General features: G+C 44.9%; 2 protein-coding genes and 1 long non-coding RNA gene across 4 annotated transcripts in view; all 3 read left to right on the top strand.

Annotated features, from left to right (window-relative positions):
- The window catches only part of LOC112240631 (tyrosine-protein kinase Tec-like), a 33,747-nt gene extending 18,340 nt beyond the window's left edge, over positions 1–15,407 (top strand). Inside the window, exons 6-20 of the mRNA XM_042329309.1 lie at positions 3,145–3,194; positions 4,067–4,263; positions 4,521–4,586; positions 5,993–6,047; positions 6,803–6,882; positions 6,972–7,105; positions 7,389–7,460; positions 9,124–9,295; positions 10,140–10,250; positions 11,430–11,535; positions 11,664–11,879; positions 13,884–13,887; positions 14,052–14,088; positions 14,180–14,339; positions 14,788–15,407. Coding sequence (XP_042185243.1) covers positions 3,145–3,194; positions 4,067–4,263; positions 4,521–4,586; positions 5,993–6,047; positions 6,803–6,882; positions 6,972–7,105; positions 7,389–7,460; positions 9,124–9,295; positions 10,140–10,250; positions 11,430–11,535; positions 11,664–11,879; positions 13,884–13,887; positions 14,052–14,088; positions 14,180–14,339; positions 14,788–14,871 — 1,544 coding nt within the window. The 3' untranslated portion in view covers positions 14,872–15,407. The remainder of the gene's footprint in view (positions 1–3,144; positions 3,195–4,066; positions 4,264–4,520; positions 4,587–5,992; positions 6,048–6,802; positions 6,883–6,971; positions 7,106–7,388; positions 7,461–9,123; positions 9,296–10,139; positions 10,251–11,429; positions 11,536–11,663; positions 11,880–13,883; positions 13,888–14,051; positions 14,089–14,179; positions 14,340–14,787) is intronic.
- Positions 15,408–15,505: 98 nt separating this feature from the next.
- On the top strand, positions 15,506–16,574 carry LOC121847395. Its single transcript, XR_006084254.1, has 2 exons — positions 15,506–16,152; positions 16,290–16,574. It is a non-coding gene; the product is annotated as an uncharacterized LOC121847395 (long non-coding RNA).
- A 949-nt stretch (positions 16,575–17,523) lies between these two features.
- LOC112240630 (coronin-2A-like) overlaps positions 17,524–22,044 on the top strand; it is a 30,945-nt gene continuing 26,424 nt past the window's right edge. Inside the window, exon 1 of one of the 2 annotated variants that reach the window (XM_042328038.1) lies at positions 17,524–18,005. In XM_042328038.1, coding sequence (XP_042183972.1) covers positions 17,947–18,005 — 59 coding nt within the window. In that variant the 5' untranslated portion in view covers positions 17,524–17,946. The remainder of the gene's footprint in view (positions 18,006–22,044) is intronic. The other variant, XM_042328037.1, reaches the window with a different exon arrangement.

Here is a 22,044-nt window from a genome sequence, read left to right as displayed (position 1 = left end):
GCAGTGATACCAGCAAGAGCAGTGATACCAGCAAGAGCAGTGATCCTGTGATACTAGCAAGAGCAGTGATCCTGTGATACTAGCTAGAGCAGTGATACCAGCAAGAGCAGTGATACTGTGATACTAGCAAGAGCAGTGATCCTGTGATACTAGCAAGAGCAGTGATACCAGCAAGAGCAGTGATACTGTGATACTAGCAAGAGCAGTGATCCTGTGATACTAGCAAGATCAGTGATACTAGCTAGAGCAGTGATACCAGCAAGAGCAGTGATACCAGCAAGAGCAGTGATACCAGCTAGAGCAGTGATACCAGCAAGAGCCGTGATCCTGTGATACTAGCAAGAGCCGTGATCCTGTGATACTAGCAAGAGCAGTGATACTGTGATACTAGCAAGAGCCGTGATCCTGTGATACTAGCAAGAGCAGTGATCCTGTGATACTAGCAAGAGCAGTGATACCAGCAAGAGCCGTGATCCTGTGATACTAGCAAGAGCCGTGATCCTGTGATACTAGCAAGAGCAGTGATACTGTGATGCTAGCAAGAGCCGTGATACTAGCAAGAGCAGTGATCCTGTGATGCTAGCAAGAGCAGTGATCCTGTGATGCTAGCAAGAGCAGTGATCCTGTGATGCTAGCAAGAGCAGTGATCCTGTGATGCTAGCAAGAGCAGTGATCCTGTGATGCTAGCAAGAGCAGTGATCCTGTGATGCTAGCAAGAGCAGTGATCCTGTGATGCTAGCAAGAGCAGTGATCCTGTGATGCTAGCAAGAGCAGTGATCCTGTGATGCTAGCAAGAGCAGTGATACTAGCAAGAGCAGTGATACTAGCTAGAGCAGTGATACCAGCAAGAGCAGTGATACCAGCTAGAGCAGTGATACCAGCAAGAGCAGTGATCCTGTGATGCTAGCAAGAGCAGTGATCCTGTGATACTAGCCAGAACAGTGATCCTGTGATACTAGCCAGAACAGTGATCCTGTGATACTAGCCAGAACAGTGATCCTGTGATACTAGCCAGAACAGTGATCCTGTGATACTAGCCAGAACAGTGATCCTGTGATACTAGCCAGAACAGTGATCCTGTGATACTAGCCAGAACAGTGATCCAGTGATACCAGCTAGAGCAGTGATACCAGCAAGAGCAGTGATACCAGCAAGAGCAGTGATACTAGCAAGAGCAGTGATACCAGCTAGAGCAGTGATACCAGCAAGAGCAGTGATACTAGCAAGAGCAGTGATACCAGCAAGAGCAGTGATACTAGCAAGAGCAGTGATACCAGCTAGAGCAGTGATACTAGCAAGAGCAGTGATACCAGCTAGAGCAGTGATACTAGCAAGAGCAGTGATACCAGCAAGAGCAGTGATACCAGCAAGAGCAGTGATACCAGCAAGAGCAGTGATCCTGTGATACTAGCTAGAGCAGTGTTACTAGCTAGAGCAGTGATACTAGCAAGAGCAGTGATACCAGCAAGAGCAGTGATCCTGTGATACTAGCTAGAGCAGTGATACTAGCTAGAGCAGTGATACTAGCTAGAGCAGTGATACCAGCTAGAGCAGTGATACTAGCTAGAGCAGTGATACCAGCTAGAGCAGTGATACCAGCAAGAGCAGTGATACTAGCAAGAGCAGTGATACCAGCAAGAGCAGTGGTCCTGTGATACTAGCTAGAGCAGTGATACTAGCTAGAGCAGTGATACTAGCTAGAGCAGTGATACTAGCTAGAGCAGTGATACCAGCTAGAGCAGTGATAGCAAGAGCAGATACTAGCAAGAGCAGTGATACTAGCTAGAGCAGTGATACTAGCTAGAGCAGTGATACCAGCTAGAGCAGTGATACTAGCTAGAGCAGTGATACCAGCTAGAGCAGTGATACTAGCTAGAGCAGTGATACTAGCTAGAGCAGTGATACTAGCTAGAGCAGTGATACTAGCTAGAGCAGTGATACTAGCTAGAGCAGTGATACCAGCTAGAGCAGTGATACTAGCTAGAGCAGTGATACCAGCTAGAGCAGTGATACTAGCTAGAGCAGTGATACCAGCTAGAGCAGTGATACTAGCAAGAGCAGTGATCAGGTTTCTTCTTCTCTTAAAATGTTGAAAGAAAATCATATTTCTGCTGTTACTGAGTCAAAATGTACATATGTATATTTTTACTGCAAGAAATGCTTAATTCTTCCAGGAGTTAATATTATATTAGACTGTGTGAGAGGTTATAGACTTAGTCGGTGTCCGTAGTTCAGTTAGGCTACTATTCCATTTAACCCATCTGAACAGTACAGTTCCTTTGACGTGCCATGTTGAAGTCCTCGTCTTGTGACCTGTCAACTAGACTACTGTTCTATAACATTAGACTGCTCTCACCATAGCAACACCCACCCGTAGCATGCGCTCCAGCAGGTATATCTCACTGGTCAGCCCTAAAGCCAACACTTCCTTTGGCCACCTTTCCTTCCAGTTCTCTGCTGCCAATGACTGGAACGAATTGCAAAAAAATCGCTGAAGTTGGAGACTTATCTCCCTCACTAACTTCAAGCATCAGCTATCTGAGCAGCTAACCTATCGCTGCAGCTGTACATAGCCCATCTGTTAATAGCCCATCCAACTACCTACCTCATCCCCATATTGTTTTTATTGACTTTTTTGCTCTTTTGCACACCAGTATTTCTACTTGCACATCTATCACTCCAGTTTTAATGTGCTAAATTGTAATTACTTCACTACTATGGCCTATTTATTGCCTCACCTCCTCACGCCATTTGCGCACACTGTATATAGACTTTTCTACTGTATTATTGACTGTATGTTTGTTTATTCCATGTGTAACTCTGTTGTTTGTGTCGAACTGCTTTACTTTACATTGGCCATGTCGCAGTTGTAAATGAGAACTTGTTCTCGTCTGGCCTACCTGGTTAAATAAAGGAGATATATATATATATATATATATAGATATATATGTAGATATAGCACAGTGTTCACTTTTTTCTGACCAAAAGCATGTGGGTTATGAGTCAACCTGCAAGGGGTTGTGGGTTATAAGTTCACCTATAGATCACGAATACACATATAGACACACACACTCATGAGTACATGTTCTCTGTAGCTGTTGACTTTGAATAATGAAAGAACAATTCTCTTCTTCCTCTTTTCAGTTTCGAGGAAACTTCTTCCTCCCATACCTGGAGAGGAGGGCACAGGAAGGGTAAGAACACTGTTCATCTAGTTCCTCAATCGCTCTCTCTCTCACACACACACACACACACACACACACACACACACTTCGGAGTCATCCCACCTCAAAAAGCACAAGAAAGAGATTTTAAGACACCGACCATCTCAGATTGTTTTGAAATAGTTTCTGTAGTTGGAAACCGATATGATTAGCATTCCTGAAACATTAGCATTACCCCGACACCAATCCCACCGCAACAACCAACAACCAATATACAGTATCAGTTCTCTGTCTGACAAGTAATGCACGGACTTCAATGGCTAATTTCTCTGAACAGGGGAAAATAAAAACATCAGCAGATTCTGATGGAATACATTACATAAGAGGAAGAAGCAATACTCCAAGCAACAACTCCATGCTACCTGCCAGACATAGAAAATTAATACTATATACTGGTTGTTGGGGTGGGGTGTGTGGGGGGTCCCATGGGTTGCATTTGATACATTTTATTGGGCGTCTTTATCATTGTTATGAACACTTGTGGTCCAAATCGGATGTTAGGTGCAATTCAATTCGCTATTATTTCTCAGATCTAATTATATTTAAACAAAATAATGTTACAGGAATGCTAATCTTACCTGTTGCTAACTGCTGAAACGGTTTCAGAACAATCTGAGATGGTGGATGACATGGTTTCTTGATATGACATGGAATGACCTGATCTGCCTTCTAGAATGTCTGTTGTAATATTACTCTACAAATAATAAGCTATAACAAAAATGTGTCATACCCTAGCAACAAGACAAGCTTGATACAACAAAAACAACAAAGTTAACAAATGTCCCTTCTCGCCCCTTCGTCCCTTCTCTCCTCCCTTTGTCCCTCCCTTTGTCCTCCTCCAGTCTCGTCGCCCTCCCCCTCCCCCTCCCCCCCTTCCTGTACACAGCCCTGATGATGGTAGTGGTGTCGAGGAAGTTGTGATAGCTCTGTATGACTTCAATGGTCCTGAACCACATGACCTGACTATGACCAAAGGAGGAGAATACGTCATACTGGAGAAATGTGACATCAACTGGTACAAGGCCCGCAACATATACGGGTCAGTACGGTGTGTATGTGAGTGTGTGCTTACTGTAGCTTGGCCCCTGGTATATAATCTCTCACTGTAGCTTGGCCCCTGGTATATAATCTCTCACTGTAGCTTGGCCCCTGGTATATAATCTCTCACTGTAGCTTGGCCCCTGGTATATAATCTTGGTCTTTTGGACTCTCACATTGCACATCTTTGTCGCTTCTTCTTCTATGGCTGGCCCGCAACTATTGAGTTTGTTTGTTTGTTTGTTTGTTGACATACAGGAAGGAGGGCTACATCCCCAGCAACTACGTGACAGATAAAAAATTGGGGAACCTGGAACAGTATGCGTGAGTAAAGTGCCGCGAGGGACAGAAACACCGTTTTACATTGTTTTTACATCAGCGCAAGGGTAGATGCTAAGAGGGATCCTTGGGACGTCCATACCCTAACCATAACCATAACCATCCCCCCCTCTCTTTTTTTTAAAGAGTTATTTTCATGCAATTCTACACATTTTGTCACTGGGCGAAGATAACATTTTGCAATTTTATAACTTATTTCCGAAAATTCTCCATATTTTGCCATAGGATGGAGAGAAATGTTTGCACATTTTAATATATCTGAGACTGACTGACAATTTAATCGCGTCCCCCGGTCGGTAATTCAATCATGATGACTAAGTTTAGATAGTCTAGTGGACAGCTATTTTTATTTAACCAGGTAGAATTGGAACGCCGACTGCGAGCCTTTATCGCCCAACATCAGTGGCCGACCTCACTAATGCTCTTGTGGTTGAATGGAAGAAAGTCCCCTCAAATGTTCCATCGTTTTAGTGGAAAGACTTCCCTGAAAGAGTGTCTACAAACTATTGGATGTTTTGTGTGTGTGTGTATATTAAACAATTTTAATACATTTTTAGATTTTATTTGGGTGAGTCTGGCTTTAAATCAAATCAAATCAAATGTATTTATATAGCCCTTTGTACATCAGCTGATATCTCAAAGTGCTGTACAGAAACCCAGCCTAAAACTCCAAACAGCAAGCAATGCAGGTGTAGAAGCACGGTGGCTAGGAAAAACTCCCTAGAAAGGCCAAACCCTAGGAAGAAACCTAGAGAGGAACCAGGCTATGTGGGGTGGCCAGTCCTCTTCTGGCTGTGCCGGGTGGAGATTATAACAGAACATGGCCAAGATGTTCAAATGTTCATAAATGACCAGCATGGTCGAATAATAATAAGGCAGAACAGTTGAAACTGGAGCAGCAGCACAGTCAGGTGGAAGTTGAAACTGGAGCAGCAGCATGGCCAGGTGGACTGGGGACAGCAAGGAGTCATCATGTCATGTAGTCCTGGGGCATGGTCCTAGGGGCTCAGGTCCTCCTGGGGACAGAGAGAGTCAAAGAAAGTCCTCCGAGAGAGAGAAAGAAAGAGAGAAGGAGAGAATTAGAGAACGCACACTTAGATTCACACAGGACACCGAATAGGACAGGAGAAGTACTCCAGATATAACAAACTGACCCCAGCCCCCCGACACATAAACTACTGCAGCATAAATACTGGAGGCTGAGACAGGAGGGGTCAGGAGACACTGTGGCCCCATCCGAGGACACCCCCGGACAGGGCCAAACAGGAAGGATATAACCCCACCCACTTTGCCAAAGCACAGCCCCCACACCACTAGAGGGATATCTTCAACCACCAACTTTAAGTGTTATATTACATTGCAGTGTAATGGATTAGTGTTGTGTGTTTCAGCTGGTACAGTAAACATGTCAACCGGAATAAAGCTGAGGAACTACTGCGGACAGAGGCAAGTAAAACAGTTTTTATTTTTAATGTCTGTGGTGTGTTTACTGTGTGTTTACTGTGTGTGGGTGTGATTACTGTGTGTGTGTGATTACTGTGTGTAGTGTGTGTGTGTTTACTGTCTGTGGGTGTGATTACTGTGTGTGTGTGTTTACTGTGTGTGTGTGTTTACTGTCTGGGTGTGTGTGTGTGTGTTTACTGTCTGGGTATGTGTACTGTGTGTGTGTGTTTACTGTCTGGGTGTGTTTACTGTGTGATTACTGTGTGTGTGTGTGATTACTGTGTGTAGTGTGTGTGTTTGTGTTTACTGTCTGGGTGTGTGTGTGTGTGTTTACTGTCTGGGTATGTGTACTGTGTGTGTGTGTGTGTGTGTTTACTGTCTGGGTATGTGTACTGTGTGTGTGTGTTTACTGTCGGTGTGTTTACTGTGTGGGTGTAGTGTTTGTGTGTTTACTGTGTGTGTAGTGTGTACTGTCTGTGGTGTGTGTGTGTCGGTGTAGGGTGTGTACTGTTTGTGGTGTGTGTACTGTCTGTCGGTGTAGTGTGTGTGTGTACTGTCTGTGGTGTGTGTACTGTCTGTGGTGTGTGTATTGTCTGTAGCGTGTGTGTGTGTGTAATGTCTGTGGTGTGTGTAATGTCTGTGGTGTGTGTAATGTCTGTGGTGTGTGTACTGTCTGTAGCGTGTGTGTACTGTCTGTAGCGTGCGTGTTTGTGTAGTGTGTGTGTGTACTGTCTGTGTAACTCTGTCTCCCTGTACAGGATAAAGAGGGAGGGTTCATTGTAAGAGACTCCAGTAAGCCAGGCGCCTACACCGTCTCCCTGTACACCAAGTCAGCAGGGTACGCGTCATCCTAGTTCATAATGTTAGAATACTTGTGTCAGTAAAACATAATTTGAACGTTGTATAAATGTTGTGTGAACGTCATAGGGAGGGAGGTGCAGCTATCAGGCATTACCACATCAAGGAGACCTCCGGCTGCCCCAGACAGTTCTACCTGGCTGAGAAACACCTGTTCACCTTGATACCTGACCTCATCGAGTACCACAACCACAACGCTGCAGGTAGAGCACACACACACACACACACACACACACACACACAATAAACATGTATTCACATGGGATACACACACTCTTTCACTTCAATTCAAGGCTCTTTATTGGCATGGGAAACATATGTTAACATTGCCAGAGTCTCTCTCGCTCTCGCCCTTTTATCTCCTCTCTCGCCCCTCTCTCTCTTGCGCCTCCTCTTTTCTCTCGCCCTTTTATCTCCTCTCTCGCCCCTCTCTCTCTTGCGCCTCCTCTTTTCTCTCGCCCTTTTATCTCCTCTCCTCTCTCTCAGGTCTGGTAGCCAGGTTGAGGTATCCAGTAGGGAATGACAGATCTGCTCCATCCACAGCAGGCTTCAGCTACGGTGAGATTCTACACTACTCTACCCTGTTCTACTCTTCTCTATTCTATTCTACTCTACCCTGTTCTACTCTTCTCTATTCTATTCTACTCTACCCTGTTCTACTCTTCTCTATTCTATTCTACTCTACCCTGTTCTACTCTTCTCTATTCTATTCTACCCTGTTCTACTCTTCTCTATTCTATTCTACCCTGTTCTACTCTTCTCTATTCTATTCTACCCTGTTCTACTCTTCTCTATTCTATTCTACCCTGTTCTACTCTACTCTATTCTATTCTACTCTACCCTGTTCTACTCTACTCTACTCTATTCTACTCTACTCTACTCTATTCTACTCTACTCTACCCTGTTCTACTCTACTCTATTCTACTCTACTCTACCCTATTCTACTCTACTCTACCCTGTTCTACTCTACTCTATTCTATTCTACTCTACTCTACCCTGTTCTACTCTATTCTACACTACTCTACCCTGTTCTACTCTATTCTACTCTACTCTACCCTGTTCTACTCTACTCTATTCTATTCTACTCTACTCTATTCTACTCTACTCTACCCTGTTCTACTCTACTCTATTCTACTCTACTCTACCCTGTTCTACTCTACTCTACCCTGTTCTACTCTTCTCTATTCTACTCTATTCTATTCTACTCTACCCTGTTCTACTCTACTCTACCCTGTTCTACACTACTCTACCCTGTTCTACTCTTCTCTATTCTATTCTACCCTGTTCTACTCTTCTCTATTCTATTCTACCCTGTTCTACTCTTCTCTATTCTATTCTACCCTGTTCTACTCTTCTCTATTCTATTCTACTCTACCCTGTTCTACTCTACTCTATTCTACTCTACTCTACCCTGTTCTACTCTACTCTTCTATTCTACTCTACTCTACTCTATTCTTCTACTCTACCCTGTTCTACTCTACTCTATTCTACTCTACTCTACTCTATTCTACTCTACTCTACCCTGTTCTACTCTATTCTATTCTATTCTACTCTACTCTACCCTGTTCTACTCTATTCTACACTACTCTACCCTGTTCTACTCTACCCTGTTCTATTCTATTCTACTCTACCCTGTTCTACTCTACTCTATTCTACTCTACTCTTCTATTCTACTCTACTCTACCCTGTTCTACTCTATTCTATTCTACTCTACTCTACCCTGTTCTACTCTATTCTACACTACTCTACCCTGTTCTACTCTACCCTGTTCTACTCTTCTCTATTCTATTCTACCCTGTTCTACTCTTCTCTATTCTATTCTACCCTGTTCTACTCTTCTCTATTCTATTCTACCCTGTTCTACTCTACTCTACCCTGTTCTACTCTATTCTACCCTGTTCTACTCTTCTCTATTCTATTCTACCCTGTTCTACTCTACTCTATTCTATTCTACTCTATTCTACCCTGTTCTACTCTACTCTATTCTACTCTACTCTACCCTGTTCTACTCTTCTCTACTCTACTCTACCCTGTCCTACCCTACTCTACTGTACCCTACCCTACTCTACTCTACCCTGTCCTACTCTACCCTATTCTACTCTACACTGTTCTACCCTACTCTACCCTGTCCTCTACTCTACCCTACTCTACCCTGTCCTCTACTCTACTCTACCCTGTCCTCTACTCTACCCTGTCCTCTACTCTACTCTACTCCATACAGAGAAGTGGGAGATAAACCCTTGTGAGCTGACCTTCATGAAGGAGCTGGGTTGTGGTCAGTTTGGGGTGGTGCGGCTGGGGAAGTGGAGAGCTCAACACAAAGTAGCCATCAAGGCTATCAGAGAGGGAGCCATGTACGAAGAAGACTTCATAGAGGAAGCCAAGGTTATGATGTGAGTACAATACATCCCACACAGGACACACACACACGGGCTGACAGACAGCACACATTGATAGATGAATAGATGGATGGACACACACACACGGGCTGACAGACAGCACACATTGATAGATGAATAGATGGATGGACACACACACACGGGCTGACAGACAGCACACATTGATAGACGAATAGATGGATGGACACACACACACGGGCTGACAGACAGCACACATTGATAGAATAGATGGATGGACACAGACGGGCTGACAGACAGCAACATTCGAATAGATGTTTGGTAACCACGGGCTGACAGATCCACATTGATAGACGAATAGATGGATGGACACACACACACGGGCTGACAGACAGCACACATCGATAGACGAATAGATGGATGGACACACACCATCCTGACAGCAGCAGCTCGATAGACGAATAGATGGATGGACACACACACACGGGCTGACAGACAGCACACATTGTGACTGAATAGATGGATGGGACACGGGCTGACAGACAGCACACATAGATAGGAATAGATGGATGGACACACACACACACGGGCTGACAGCAGCCACATCGATAGACGAATAGATGGATGGCACAGACAACACGGGCTGACAGACAGCTTCTTTCATTTTTCATAGATGGATGGACCCACACACACGGGCTGACAGACAGCACACATTGATAGACGAATAGATGGATGGACACACACACACGGGCTGACAGACAGCACACATTGATAGATAGATGAATAGATGATAGATGGACACACACAAACATTCTAATGTTTTGTAACCATGAGATCCCCGTGTGTGTGTGTGTGTGTGTGTGTGTGGTGTGTGTCTCAGGCGTCTCACCCATCCTAAGCTGGTGCAGCTATATGGAGTGTGTACCCACCAGAAACCCATCTACATTGTGACTGAGTTCATGGGACTGGGATGTCTGCTCAATTACGTCAGGTAATGTTAATAATGAGCCCAACGTCATAGATCTATGCTCAGAAACATGTTGCGTAACGCTTCTTTCATTTTTCAAATTTTTTTTTTCCCAAATGTTTTCAATATTTTTTTTCCCCCAATCAGAATAGCATACTGCAGGGCTGTTCTAGGCAGGTTAACTAAAAAGGTTGCTGGTTCGAATCCCCGATCTGCCAATGTACCCTTAACCCTAATTTGCTCCTGTAAGTCTCTCTGGATAAGAACGTCTGCTACATGACTAAAGTGTAATGTAAAAGACACCCTCCTGTAGGTTTTAAATCCAACCCTGTTCCTGGAGAGAAACCCTCCTGTAGGTTTGAACTCCAACCCTGTTCCTGGAGAGAAACCCTCCTGTAGGTTTGAACTCCAACCCTGTTCCTCGAGAGATACCCTCCTGTAGGTTTTAACTCCAACCCTGTTCCTGGTGAGAGAAACCCTCCTGTAGGTTTTAACTCCAACCCTGTTCCTCGAGAGATACCCTCCTGTAGGTTTTAACTCCAACCCTGTTCCTGGTGAGAGAAACCCTCCTGTAGGTTTTAACTCCAGCCCTGTTCCTGGTGAGAGAAACCCTCCTGTAGGTTTTAACTCCAACCCTGTTCCTGGTGAGAGAAACCCTCCTGTAGGTTTTAACTCCAACCTTGTTCCTGGAGAGAGAAACCCTCCTGTAGGTTTTAACTCCAACCCTGTTCCTGGTGAGAGAAACCCTCCTGTAGGTTTTAACTCCAACCCTGTTCCTGGTGAGAGAAACCCTCCTGTAGGTTTTAACTCCAACCTTGTTCCTGGAGAGAGAAACCCTCCTGTAGGTTTTAACTCCAACCTTGTTCCTGGTGAGAGAAACCCTCCTGTAGGTTTTAACTCCAACCTTGTTCCTGGAGAGAGAAACCCTCCTGTAGGTTTTAACTCCAACCTTGTTCCTGGAGAGAGAAACCCTCCTGTAGGTTTGAACTCCAACCCTGTTCCTGGTGAGAGAAACCCTCCTGTAGGTTTGAACTCCAACCCTGTTCCTGGTGAGAGAAACCCTCCTGTAGGTTTTAACTCCAACCTTGTTCCTGGAGAGAGAAACCCTCCTGTAGGTTTTAACTCCAACCTTGTTCCTGGTGAGAGAAACCCTCCTGGCATACATACGTTTCAGCCTTCTTGTTTTTCGTTTATTTACTTCAGGCAGCGTCGGGACACCTTCAGCCTGGGGTCCTTACTGAGTATCTGTCAGGACGTCTCAGAGGGGATGGAACACCTGGAGACACACGGCTTCATACACAGAGACCTGGTGAGTCTATCAGCCAATAGGATCATAGTATACAGACACCTAGCCAATAGGGAGTTAGTGAGCCGTTCTGCCAATAGGCACAGATCTGATTAGAGTAACAGCCAATCTCTGTCTCTCTCTCTCTCTAGGCAGCGAGGAACTGTCTGGTGAACGATGCTCTGGTGGTGAAGGTATCAGATTTTGGAATGGCCAGGTACGTAACGGAATATCACACTCAACTCTCACACCATTCTGTATCCCTGTCTCTCTCTCTCTCTCTGTCTCTCCGTGTCTCTCTCTCTGTCTCTCTCTCTCTCTCTCTCTCTGTCTCTCTCTGTCTCTCTCTCTGTCTCTCTCTCTGTCTCTCTCTCTGTCTCTCTCTCTGTCTCTCTCTCTGTCTCTGTCTCTGTGTCTCTCTCTCTCTCTCTCTCTCTGTCTCTCTGTGTCTCTCTCTCTCTCTCTGTCTCAAATTCAGAGGGCTTCAATTATTTTGGTCTTACTGAGATTAACTGTCAGGGCCCAGGTCTGACAGAATCTGTGCCGAAGATCTAGGTGCTGCTATAGGCCCTCCTTGGTTGGTGAAAGAAGCACCAGATCATCAACAAACAGTAGACATTTGACTTCAGGTTCTAGTAGGGTGAGGCCAGGTGCTGCAGACTGTTCTAGAACCCTCGCCAATTCGTTGATATATATATATATATATATATATATATATATATATATATATATATATATGTTGAAGAGGGTATATATATATATACCCCCTGACCCTGTGGAAAGAAATGTATTCTTTTGAAAATTTTTAACTACATGTTTCTGTACATGGATTTTATAAAGACATAGGGTGGGGCTATCAATTTGCTAGCAGACCCTCTGACACCCTCAGGCCAAATTGACCCCTGACCCTGTGGAAAGAAATGTGTATTCTTTTGAAAATTTTTAACTGCACACTTGTTTCTGTACATGGATTTTATAAAGACATATGCTCATCCAACTGAAAGAATAGCCCCCTACAACACCACTTTCTATCAATTTGTATAGCAGACCCTCTGACACCCTCAGGCCAAATTGAATAGCCTCCTACTATTTACAGTTATACACACTGTACCACCATCCAACTGAAGGAATAGCCTCCTACTATTTGTTATAAGGGGAGGGCCTCATCCAACTGAAAGAATAGCCTCCCTACTATTTACAGTTATACACACTGGGGCGGGGGAGTGGCCTCATCCAACTGAAAGAATAGCCTCCCTACTATTTACAGTTATACACACTGGGGCGGGGGAGTGGCCTCATCCAACTGAAAGAATAGCCTCCCTACTATTTACAGTTATACACACTGGGGCGGGGGGGAGTGGCCTCATCCAACTGAAAGAATAGCCTCCCTACTATTTACAGTTATACACACTGGGGTGGGGGGGTGGCCTCATCCAACTGAAAGAATAGCCTCCCTACTATTTACAGTTATACACACTGGGGTGGGGGGAGTGGCCTCATCCAACTGAAAGAATAGCCTCCCTACTATTTACAGTTATACACACTGGGGCGGCTTGGTCATGTTGAGGGGCATGTTGAGGGGGGGGGGAGTGGCCTCATCACGGGTCATGAGGGGTGGGGGGAGCGGCCTGGTCATGTTGAGGGGTGGGGGGGGTCATGTCATGTTGGGGGGGGGGGGGGGGGAGCGGGTCATGTTGGGGGTCACAGGTCATCACGGGTCATGTTGAGGGGTGGGGGGGGGCCTCATCACGGGTCATGTTGAGGGGTGGTCACGGGTCATGTTGAGGGGTCTCATGGGTCATGTTGAGGGGGGGGGGGGGGCCTCATCACGGGTCATGTTGAGGGGCGGGGGGGGAGTGGCCTGGTCACGGGTCATGTTGAGGGGTGGGGGGAGTGGCCTCATCCGGGTCATTTGAGGGGTGGGGGTGTGGCCTCATCACGGGTCATGTTGAGGGGTGGGGGGATGACCAGTACACTAGTTCATCACGGGTCATGTTGAGGGGTGGGGAGCTAAGTTCCCATGTCGGGGGGGAGTGGCCTCATCACGGGTCATGTTGGGGGGGGGGGGGAGGGCCTCATCCGGGTCATGTTGAGTCTTGGCCTCATCACGGGTCATGTTGGGGGGGCGGGGGGCAGTGGCAAGTCGGACACGGGTCATGTTGAGGGGCGGGGGGGGAGGGTCCATCACGGGTCATGTGGAGGGCCTCATCACGGGTCATGTTGGGGGTGTGTCACGGGTCATGTTGGGGACGGGGGGGGGTCTGTCACGGGTCATGTGGGGGCGGGGGGGAGTGGCCTCATCACGGTCTGTTGAGGGGCGGTGGGTTTACAGGACATGAGTGGGGGACGGTCTGTTGATGTGTGTTTGTGAGGACGGTCTGTTGATGGGTGGGGGGAGGACGGGTCTGTTGATGTGGGTTTGTTGAGGGGACGGTCTGTTGCCTGGTCATATGGGTCAGTGGTGTTTTTGTGTGTGTTAGGTCTGTTGATGACCAGTGTGTTTGGGAGCTAAGTTCCCAGTCAAGTGGTCTGTCCTGAAGTGTGTTTGTACAGCAGCAAGTCGGACGTCTGGTCCTTGTAGGTGACTGTGTGTGTGTTTGTGAGGACGGTCTGTTGATGTGTGTTTGTGAGGACGGTCTGTTGATGTGTGTTTGTGTGTGTGTGTGTCAGGTGTGTTGATGTGGGAGGTGTTTACAGAGGGGAAGATGCCATTTGAACACAACCCTAACCACAAGGTAGTGATGATGGTGTTAGAAGGACATCGCCTCTACAGACCCAAGAAGGCCACGCCCAACATCTATGACATCATGCTGCGCTGCTGGCACGAGGTACATCATACACTTCCTACTTTGTGTATTGTGAATGTTTGAGGCAGAAGAAAAACTAAAAACAAATATAAATGCAACATGTAAAGTGTTGGTCCCATTTTATCATGAGCTGAAATAAAATAAGACTAAATATTAAATGTGCATAAAAAGCTTGTTTCTCTCATATTTTGCATGAGGCAAATGGTGGTCACATCAGATACAGACTGGTTTTCTGATCCACACCCCTACCTTTAATTTAGGTATCTGTGATGAACAGTTGCATATCTGTATTCCCAGTCATGTGAAATCCATAGATTAGGACCTAATGAATTTATTTCAATTGACTGAATTGTAACTGTTGTAACTCTCTCTCTCCCCCTCGCTCGCTCTCTCTCCCCCTCGCTCGCTCTCTCTCCCCCTCGCTCGCTCTCTCCCCCACGTCTCTCCTCTCTCGCTCTCTCCCCTCTAGAGAGCAGAAGAGAGACCATCGTTTTCTCAGATCTCCATCTTGATCTCCGAAGCTCTAGAAGTGGATGGGTCCTCCTCTGCCTGAACCCACCAATCAAATCCTCTCCTCTGCCTGAATCCACCAATCAGATCTTCGCCTCCGCCTGAACCCACCAATCAAATCGCAACCACCAGTCAGATCTCCTCAGATCCAGTGTTGGAGGACGTCAAACATTCCACACCGCTCTCTGTACTGATGGATCTCTCGTGATGGACGATTATGGTGGAGTTTGTTAGACAGGAAGTTTGCGTCCAAATACCATATACTGTTTCACCACTTCTATCCTGTCTGACAGGAAACTGGACAGCCTTCTCAAAACGTATATGTTTTATCCCCCCCCCTTTTCTCCTCAGAACAGCCTCAATTAGCTGAATTCTGAGTGTTCTAAACATTAAGAACACCTTCCTAATATGGAGTTGCACCTCCCCCTTTTGCCCCCAGAACAGCCTCAATTCGCTGAATTCTGAGTGTTCTAAACATTAAGAACACCTTCCTAATATGGAGTTGCACCTCCCCTTTTGCCCTCAGAGCAGCCTCAATTCGCTGAATTCTGAGTGTTCTAAACATTAAGAACACCTCCCCCTTTTGCCCTCAGAACAGCCTAATATGTGAACATTAAGAACACCTTCCCCTCCCCTTTTCTCCTCAGAACAGCCTCAATTGGTCGAGGCATGGACTCTACAAGGTGTCGAAAGCGCTCCACAGGGATGCTGGCCCACGTTGACTCCGATGCTTCCCATGGTTGTGTCAAGTTAGCTGGATGTCATTTGGGTGGTGGACCATTCTTGATACACACGGGAAACTGTAGAGCGTGAAAAAACCAGCAGCTTTGTAGTTCTTGACACAAACCGGTGCACCTGGCACCTATTACCCCGTTCAAAGGACTTAATAAATATTTTGCCTTACCGATTTAACCTTTGAATGGCACATACACAATCCATGTCTCAATTATCTCAAGGCTTACATTTTTTAAAATCTTAATCTCCTCCACTCCATCTATACTGATTTGAAGTTGATTTAACAAGTGACAATCATAGCTTTTTGCCTGGTCAGTCTGTGATAGGAGGAGATCATTCAGATCCATACATCTTCTCATCTTTTACATGTCCTCAAATCCAGCTGACTTGTACTGTGGACAGACGTTTTTATATTTATAAGGTAAATGTATGTTTTTAATAGAACTGCAGAAGTTTGAATGTAATTACAATAAAATGAATGACAATATAGCATTGTGTTGTTCTCTGTCCATCATGTCAATAGGGAAACAATGGCAACAGACACGGTGTTGGTGTTAGACTCCAGATAGGTGTTGCAGACTCCAGATAGGTGTTGCAGACTCCAGATAGGCGTTGCAGACTCGACTCCAGATAGGCGTTGCAGACTCGACTCCAGATAGGCGTTGCAGAGACTCCAGATAGGCGTTGCAGAGACTCCAGATAGGCGTTGCAGCAGACTCCAGATAGGCGTTGCAGACTCGACTCCAGATAGGCGTTGCAGACTCGACTCCAGATAGGCGTTGCAGACTCGACTCCAGATAGGCGTTGCAGACTCGACTCCAGATAGGCGTTGCAGACTCGACTCCAGATAGGCGTTGCAGACTCGACTCCAGATAGGCGTTGCAGACTCGACTCCAGATAGGCGTTGCAGACTCGACTCCAGATAGGCGTTGCAGACTCGACTCCAGATAGGCGTTGCAGACTCGACTCCAGATAGGCGTTGCAGACTCGACTCCAGATAGGCGTTGCAGACTCGACTCCAGATAGGCGTTCCATAACCTAAAACAAAAGGCCAAATTTCCACTGGAGTTGCTTACCAAGAGAACAGTGAATGTTCCTGAGTGGCCTAGTTTCAGTATTGACTTAAATTGGATTGGGCCTCCCAAGTGGAGCAGCGGCCTAAGGCACTGAGTCGCAGTGCTTGAGGCGTCACTACAGACCTGAGTTCGATCCTAGGCTGTGTCACAGCCGGTCGTGACTGGGAGACCCATGAGGCAGCGCACAATTAGCCCAGGGTCGTCCGGGTTAGGGGAGCGTTTGGCCTGCCTGGGATTTCCTTGTCCCATCGTGCTCTGGCGACTCCTTGTGGCGGGCCCCGGCGCCTGCAAGCTGACCTCTGTCACCAGCTGGTGACCGAGGTCAGCAGCTGGTGTCTTCCAGGTTAAGCGAGCAGTGTGTCAAGAAGCAGTGAAGCTTGGCAGGGTCGTGTTTCAGAGGACACATGGCTCTCGATCTTAGCCGTCTCCCGAGTCGGTAGGGGAGTTGCAGCGATGGGACAATACTGGATATCACGAAATTGGTGTGAAAAAAATAAAAAATAAATTTATGGCAAGACTTAAATGGTTGTCTAGCGATGATCAACAACAGAGTTTGGAAGAATTTTCTGAAAAGTAATGTGCAAATATTGTACAACTGTATTCGCTGCTAAAGGTGATTCTAACATGTATTGACTCAGGGGGTGTGAATACTTATGTAAATTAGACATTTCTGTATTTCATGTTCAATAAATTTACTAAAATGTGTAAAAAACATGTTTTCACTTCGTCATTATGGGGTATTGTTGTGTATGTAACAGTATAAGTTTAGACCGTCCCCTCGCCCATACCCGGGCGCGATCCAGGGACCCTCTGCACACATCAACAACATTACCCACGAAGTATCGTTACCCATCGCTCCACAAAAGCCACGGCCCTTGCAGAGCAAAGGGGAACCACTACTTCAAGGTCTCAGAGCAAGTGACGTCACCGATTGAAACATGTAGATGGGTGGGAAATGAATGTAATCACATTTTAAATTAGGCTGTAACAACAACGTGGTGTAAGTCAAGGGGTATGAATCAATTGTGAAGGCACTAGCTAGCTTTAGGTAGAATGACTGAGTTTGTTATGCTGTTTCTAATAGTAGTGTGACTGACTATTGTTATGAAATTAAATCATATGTATCAAACAACGTCCTGTGAAGTGATGTGCTTTGTATTGTAGCCTGCGGTGTTATTTATGCATGACCGCCGCGATACATAAACCTCCGCCCTGCCGACCCAATGACTTAAGACACTCCACGCCCAGTGCTCAGCCAGAAAACACACAGAGAGAGAGAGAGAGAGAGAGTGCGCGTCCGTTAGTCTATGAGATGCTGTAGGGTGATTATTGTATCGGAGGCTCTGGGTGTAGGACCGTCTCAAAGGTAAGACCAAGCAGCAGACATGATTATGGCGATGGCTTCTTAAACTCATTTTGAACACTTACTTGTTGATGTTTTTCAAAGTGTATGCTACGGTCTCATGTTTGAACAGAAAAGCGAACAGATGACCCCTTATTGATACTAGTCAGGCTATGTTGACGCGCGGTTCCTCCGTAGCCAGGCTATGTTGACGCGCGGTTCCTCCGTAGCCAGGCTATGTTGACGCGCGTTTCCTCCGTAGTCAGGCTATGTTGACGCGCGGTTCCTCCGTAGCCAGGCTATGTTGACGCGCGTTTCCTCCGTAGTCAGGCTATGTTGACGCGCGGTTCCTCCGTAGTCAGGCTATGTTGACGCGTGGTCTTCCGTAGCTCATGGTAAAGCATTGCAACTCCAAGAGAGTGGGTTTGATTCCCGGTATCACCCATACCTAAGAAATGTATGTCGCGTTGGATAAATTGGCGTATATTATTATATTGTTACAATTCTAGGCCATATTGGGTGCTACGGTACTGTATATATACTGTGCCTACAGAAAGTATTCATACCCCTTGAACTAATCCACATGTTGTTGTGTTACAGCCTAAATTCAAATGGATTAAATAAAATAAATGTCTCACCCATCTACACACAACAATACTCCATAATGACGGAGTGAAAACATGTTTTTTTTTTAGACAGTTTTGCAAATTTATTGAACATGAAATACAGAAATGTCATTTATATAAGTATTCACACCTCCCTGCGTCAATACATGTTAGAATCACCTTTGGCAGAGATTACAGATGTGTCTTTCTAGGTAAGTCTCTAAGAGCTGTGAGTCTTATCTGGGTAAGTCTCTAAGAGCTGTGAGTCTTATCTGGGTAAGTCTCTAAGAGCTGTGAGTCGTTCTGGGTAAGTCTCTAAGAGCTGTGAGTCTTATCTGGGTAAGTCTCTAAGAGCTGTGAGTCTTATCTGGGTAAGTCTCTAAGAGCTGTGAGTCGTTCTGGGTAAGTCTAAGAGCTAAGAGCTGCTGAGTCGTTCTGGGTAAGTCTCTAAGAGCTGTGAGTCGTTCTGGGTAAGTCTCTAAGAGCTGTGAGTCGTTCTGGGTAAGTCTCTAAGAGCTGTGAGTCGTGATCAGTCTCTAAGAGCTGTGAGTCGTTCTGGGTAAGTCTCTAAGAGCTGTGAGTCGTTCTGGGTAAGTCTCTAAGAGCTGTGAGTCGTTCTGGGTAAGTCTCTAAGAGCTGTGAGTCGTTCTGGGTAAGTCTCTAAGAGCTGTGAGTCGTTCTGGGTAAGTCTCTAAGAGCTGTGAGTCGTTCTGGGTAAGTCTCGAAGAGCTGTGAGTTGTTCTGGGAAAGTCTCTAATGAGCTTTCTACACTTGGATTGTACAATGTATTCCCATGACTCTTTTCAAAATGATTCAAGCTCTGTCAAATTGGTTGCTGATCATTGCTAGACAGCCATTTTCAGGTCTGAGATTAGGTTTTCAGCCAGATTTAAGTCAAATCTGCCGCTCAGGAATATTCACTGTCTTCTTGGTAAGCAACTCCAGTGTATATTTGGCTTTGCGTTTTAGGTTATTGTCCTGCTGAAAGCTGAATTCATCTCCCAGTGTCTGTTGGAAAGCAGACTGAACCAGGTTTTCTTCTAGGATTTTGCCTGTGCTTAGCTCCATTCCATTAATTATTATATCCTGAAAAACTCCCCAGTCCTTAACGATTACAAGTATACTCATAACATGATGCAGCCACCACTATACTTGAAAATATGAAGAGTGGTACTCAGTGATGTGTTGTATTGGAATTTCCCCAAACATAACACTTTGTATCCAGGACAAAAAAGTGAATTGCTTTGTCACATTTTTTGGGCAGTTTTACTTTAGTGCCTTGTTGCAAACAGGATGCATATTTTGGAATATTTGTATTCACTCTGTCCTTTAGGTTAGTATTGTGGAATAACTACAATGTTTTTTATCCATCCTCAGTTTTCTCCTATCACAGCCATTAAACACTGTAACTGTTTTAAAGTCATCATTGGCCTCATGTTCAAATCCCTGAGTGGTTTCCTTCCTCTCCGGCAACTAAGTTAGAAAGGACACCTTTATCTTTGTAGTGACTGGGTGTATTGATACACCATCCAAAGTATGATTGATAACTTCACGATGTTCAAAGGGATATTCAATGTCTGCTTTTTATTTTATATTTTACCCATCTATCAATAGGTGCCCTTCGTTGCAAGGCATTGGAAAGCTCCCTGGTCTTTGTGGTTGAATCTGTGTTTGAAATGCATTGCTTGACTGAGGGACCGTATAGGTAATTATATGTGTGGGGTACAGAGATGAGATCATTCAAAAATAATGTCAAACATTATTATTGAACACAGAGTGAGTCCATGCAACTTATAATGTGACTTGATAAGAACATCTTCACTCCTGATCTTGTCATTCTGACCCAGAGCAAGGCAGTTAACCCACTGTAATAATGTCAAACATTATTATTGATCACAGAGTGAGTTGTGTGACTTGTTTTTCTTTTTAATTAAGCACATTTTTACGAATGAATTTATTTAGTTAAATAAATAAAAATGTAGGCTTTGCCATAACAACGGAGTTGAATACTTATTGACACATTTCAGATGTTCATTTTGCATACATTTGTAACTATAAAAATAAAAAAAAGAACATCATTCGACTTTGACATCATGTGGTATTGTGTGTAGGCCAGTTAATGTAATCCATTTTAAATTCAGGCTGTAACAACAACATCATCATGTGGTATTGTGTGTAGGCCAGTTAATGTAATCCATTTTAAATTCAGGCTGTAACAACAACATCATCATGTGGTATTGTGTGTAGGCCAGTTAATGTAATCCATTTTAAATTCAGGCTGTAACAACAACATCATCATGTGGTATTGTGTGTAGGCCAGTTAATGTAATCCATTTTAAATTCAGGCTGTAACAACAACATCATCATGTGGTATTGTGTGTAGGCCAGTTAATGTAATCCATTTTAAATTCAGGCTGTAACAAACAACAGTTAATGTAATCATCATGTGGTATTGTGTGTAGGCCAGTTAATGTAATCCATTTTAAATTCAGGCTGTAACAACAACATCATCATGTGGTATTGTGTGTAGGCCAGTTAATGTAATCCATTAACAACAACATCATCATGTGGTATTGTGTGTAGGCCAGTTAAATTCAGGCTGTAACAACAACATCATCATGTGGTATTGTAATCCATTTTGTAGGCCAGTTAATGTAATCCATTTTAAATTCAGGCTGTAACAACAACATCATCATGTGGTATTGTGTGTAGGCCAGTTAATGTAATCCATTTTAAATTCAGGCTGTAACAACAACATCATCATGTGGTATTGTGTGTAGGCCAGTTAATGTAATCCATTTTAAATTCAGGCTGTAACAACAACATCATCATGTGGTATTGTGTGTAGGCCAGTTAATGTAATCCATTTTAAATTCAGGCTGTAATGTAATCCATTTTAAACATCATCATGTGGTATTGTGTGTAGGCCAGTTAATGTAATCCATTTTAAATTCAGGCTGTAACAACAACATCATCATGTGGTATTGTGTGTAGGCCAGTTAATGTAATCCATTTTAAATTCAGGCTGTAACAACAACATGTGGAAATGGTAAAAGGGTGTGAACACTTTGTAAAGACATTGTGTATATAACAATGTTTTGTGAGTAACCTGCTGTGCATTTCAGCTAGTGAGTGAGGGGTCAAAACCCAAATCACTACTGGTGACCCCAACACTCTTATCTTGCCTCAGATCCCTCCAGGCTTTATTTAGCTCAGTGGACTAACACAGTCTTAGGCACTGGCCAGCCGAGCTAATTGATGATGGATGCCACTGGCTAGCCAGGCTAATTGATGATTGATGCCACTGGCCAGCCAGGCTAATTGATGATTGATGCCACTGGCTAGCAAGGCTAATTGATGATGATGGATGCCACTGGCCAGCCAGGCTAATTGATGATGATGGATGCCACTGGCCAGCCAGGCTAATTGATGATGATTGATGCCACTGGCCAGCCAGG

This window comes from Oncorhynchus tshawytscha, linkage group LG10 (genome assembly GCF_018296145.1).
Source record: "Oncorhynchus tshawytscha isolate Ot180627B linkage group LG10, Otsh_v2.0, whole genome shotgun sequence".
NCBI lineage: Eukaryota > Metazoa > Chordata > Actinopteri > Salmoniformes > Salmonidae > Oncorhynchus > Oncorhynchus tshawytscha.
This window is presented reverse-complemented; position numbering and strand designations above follow the sequence as displayed.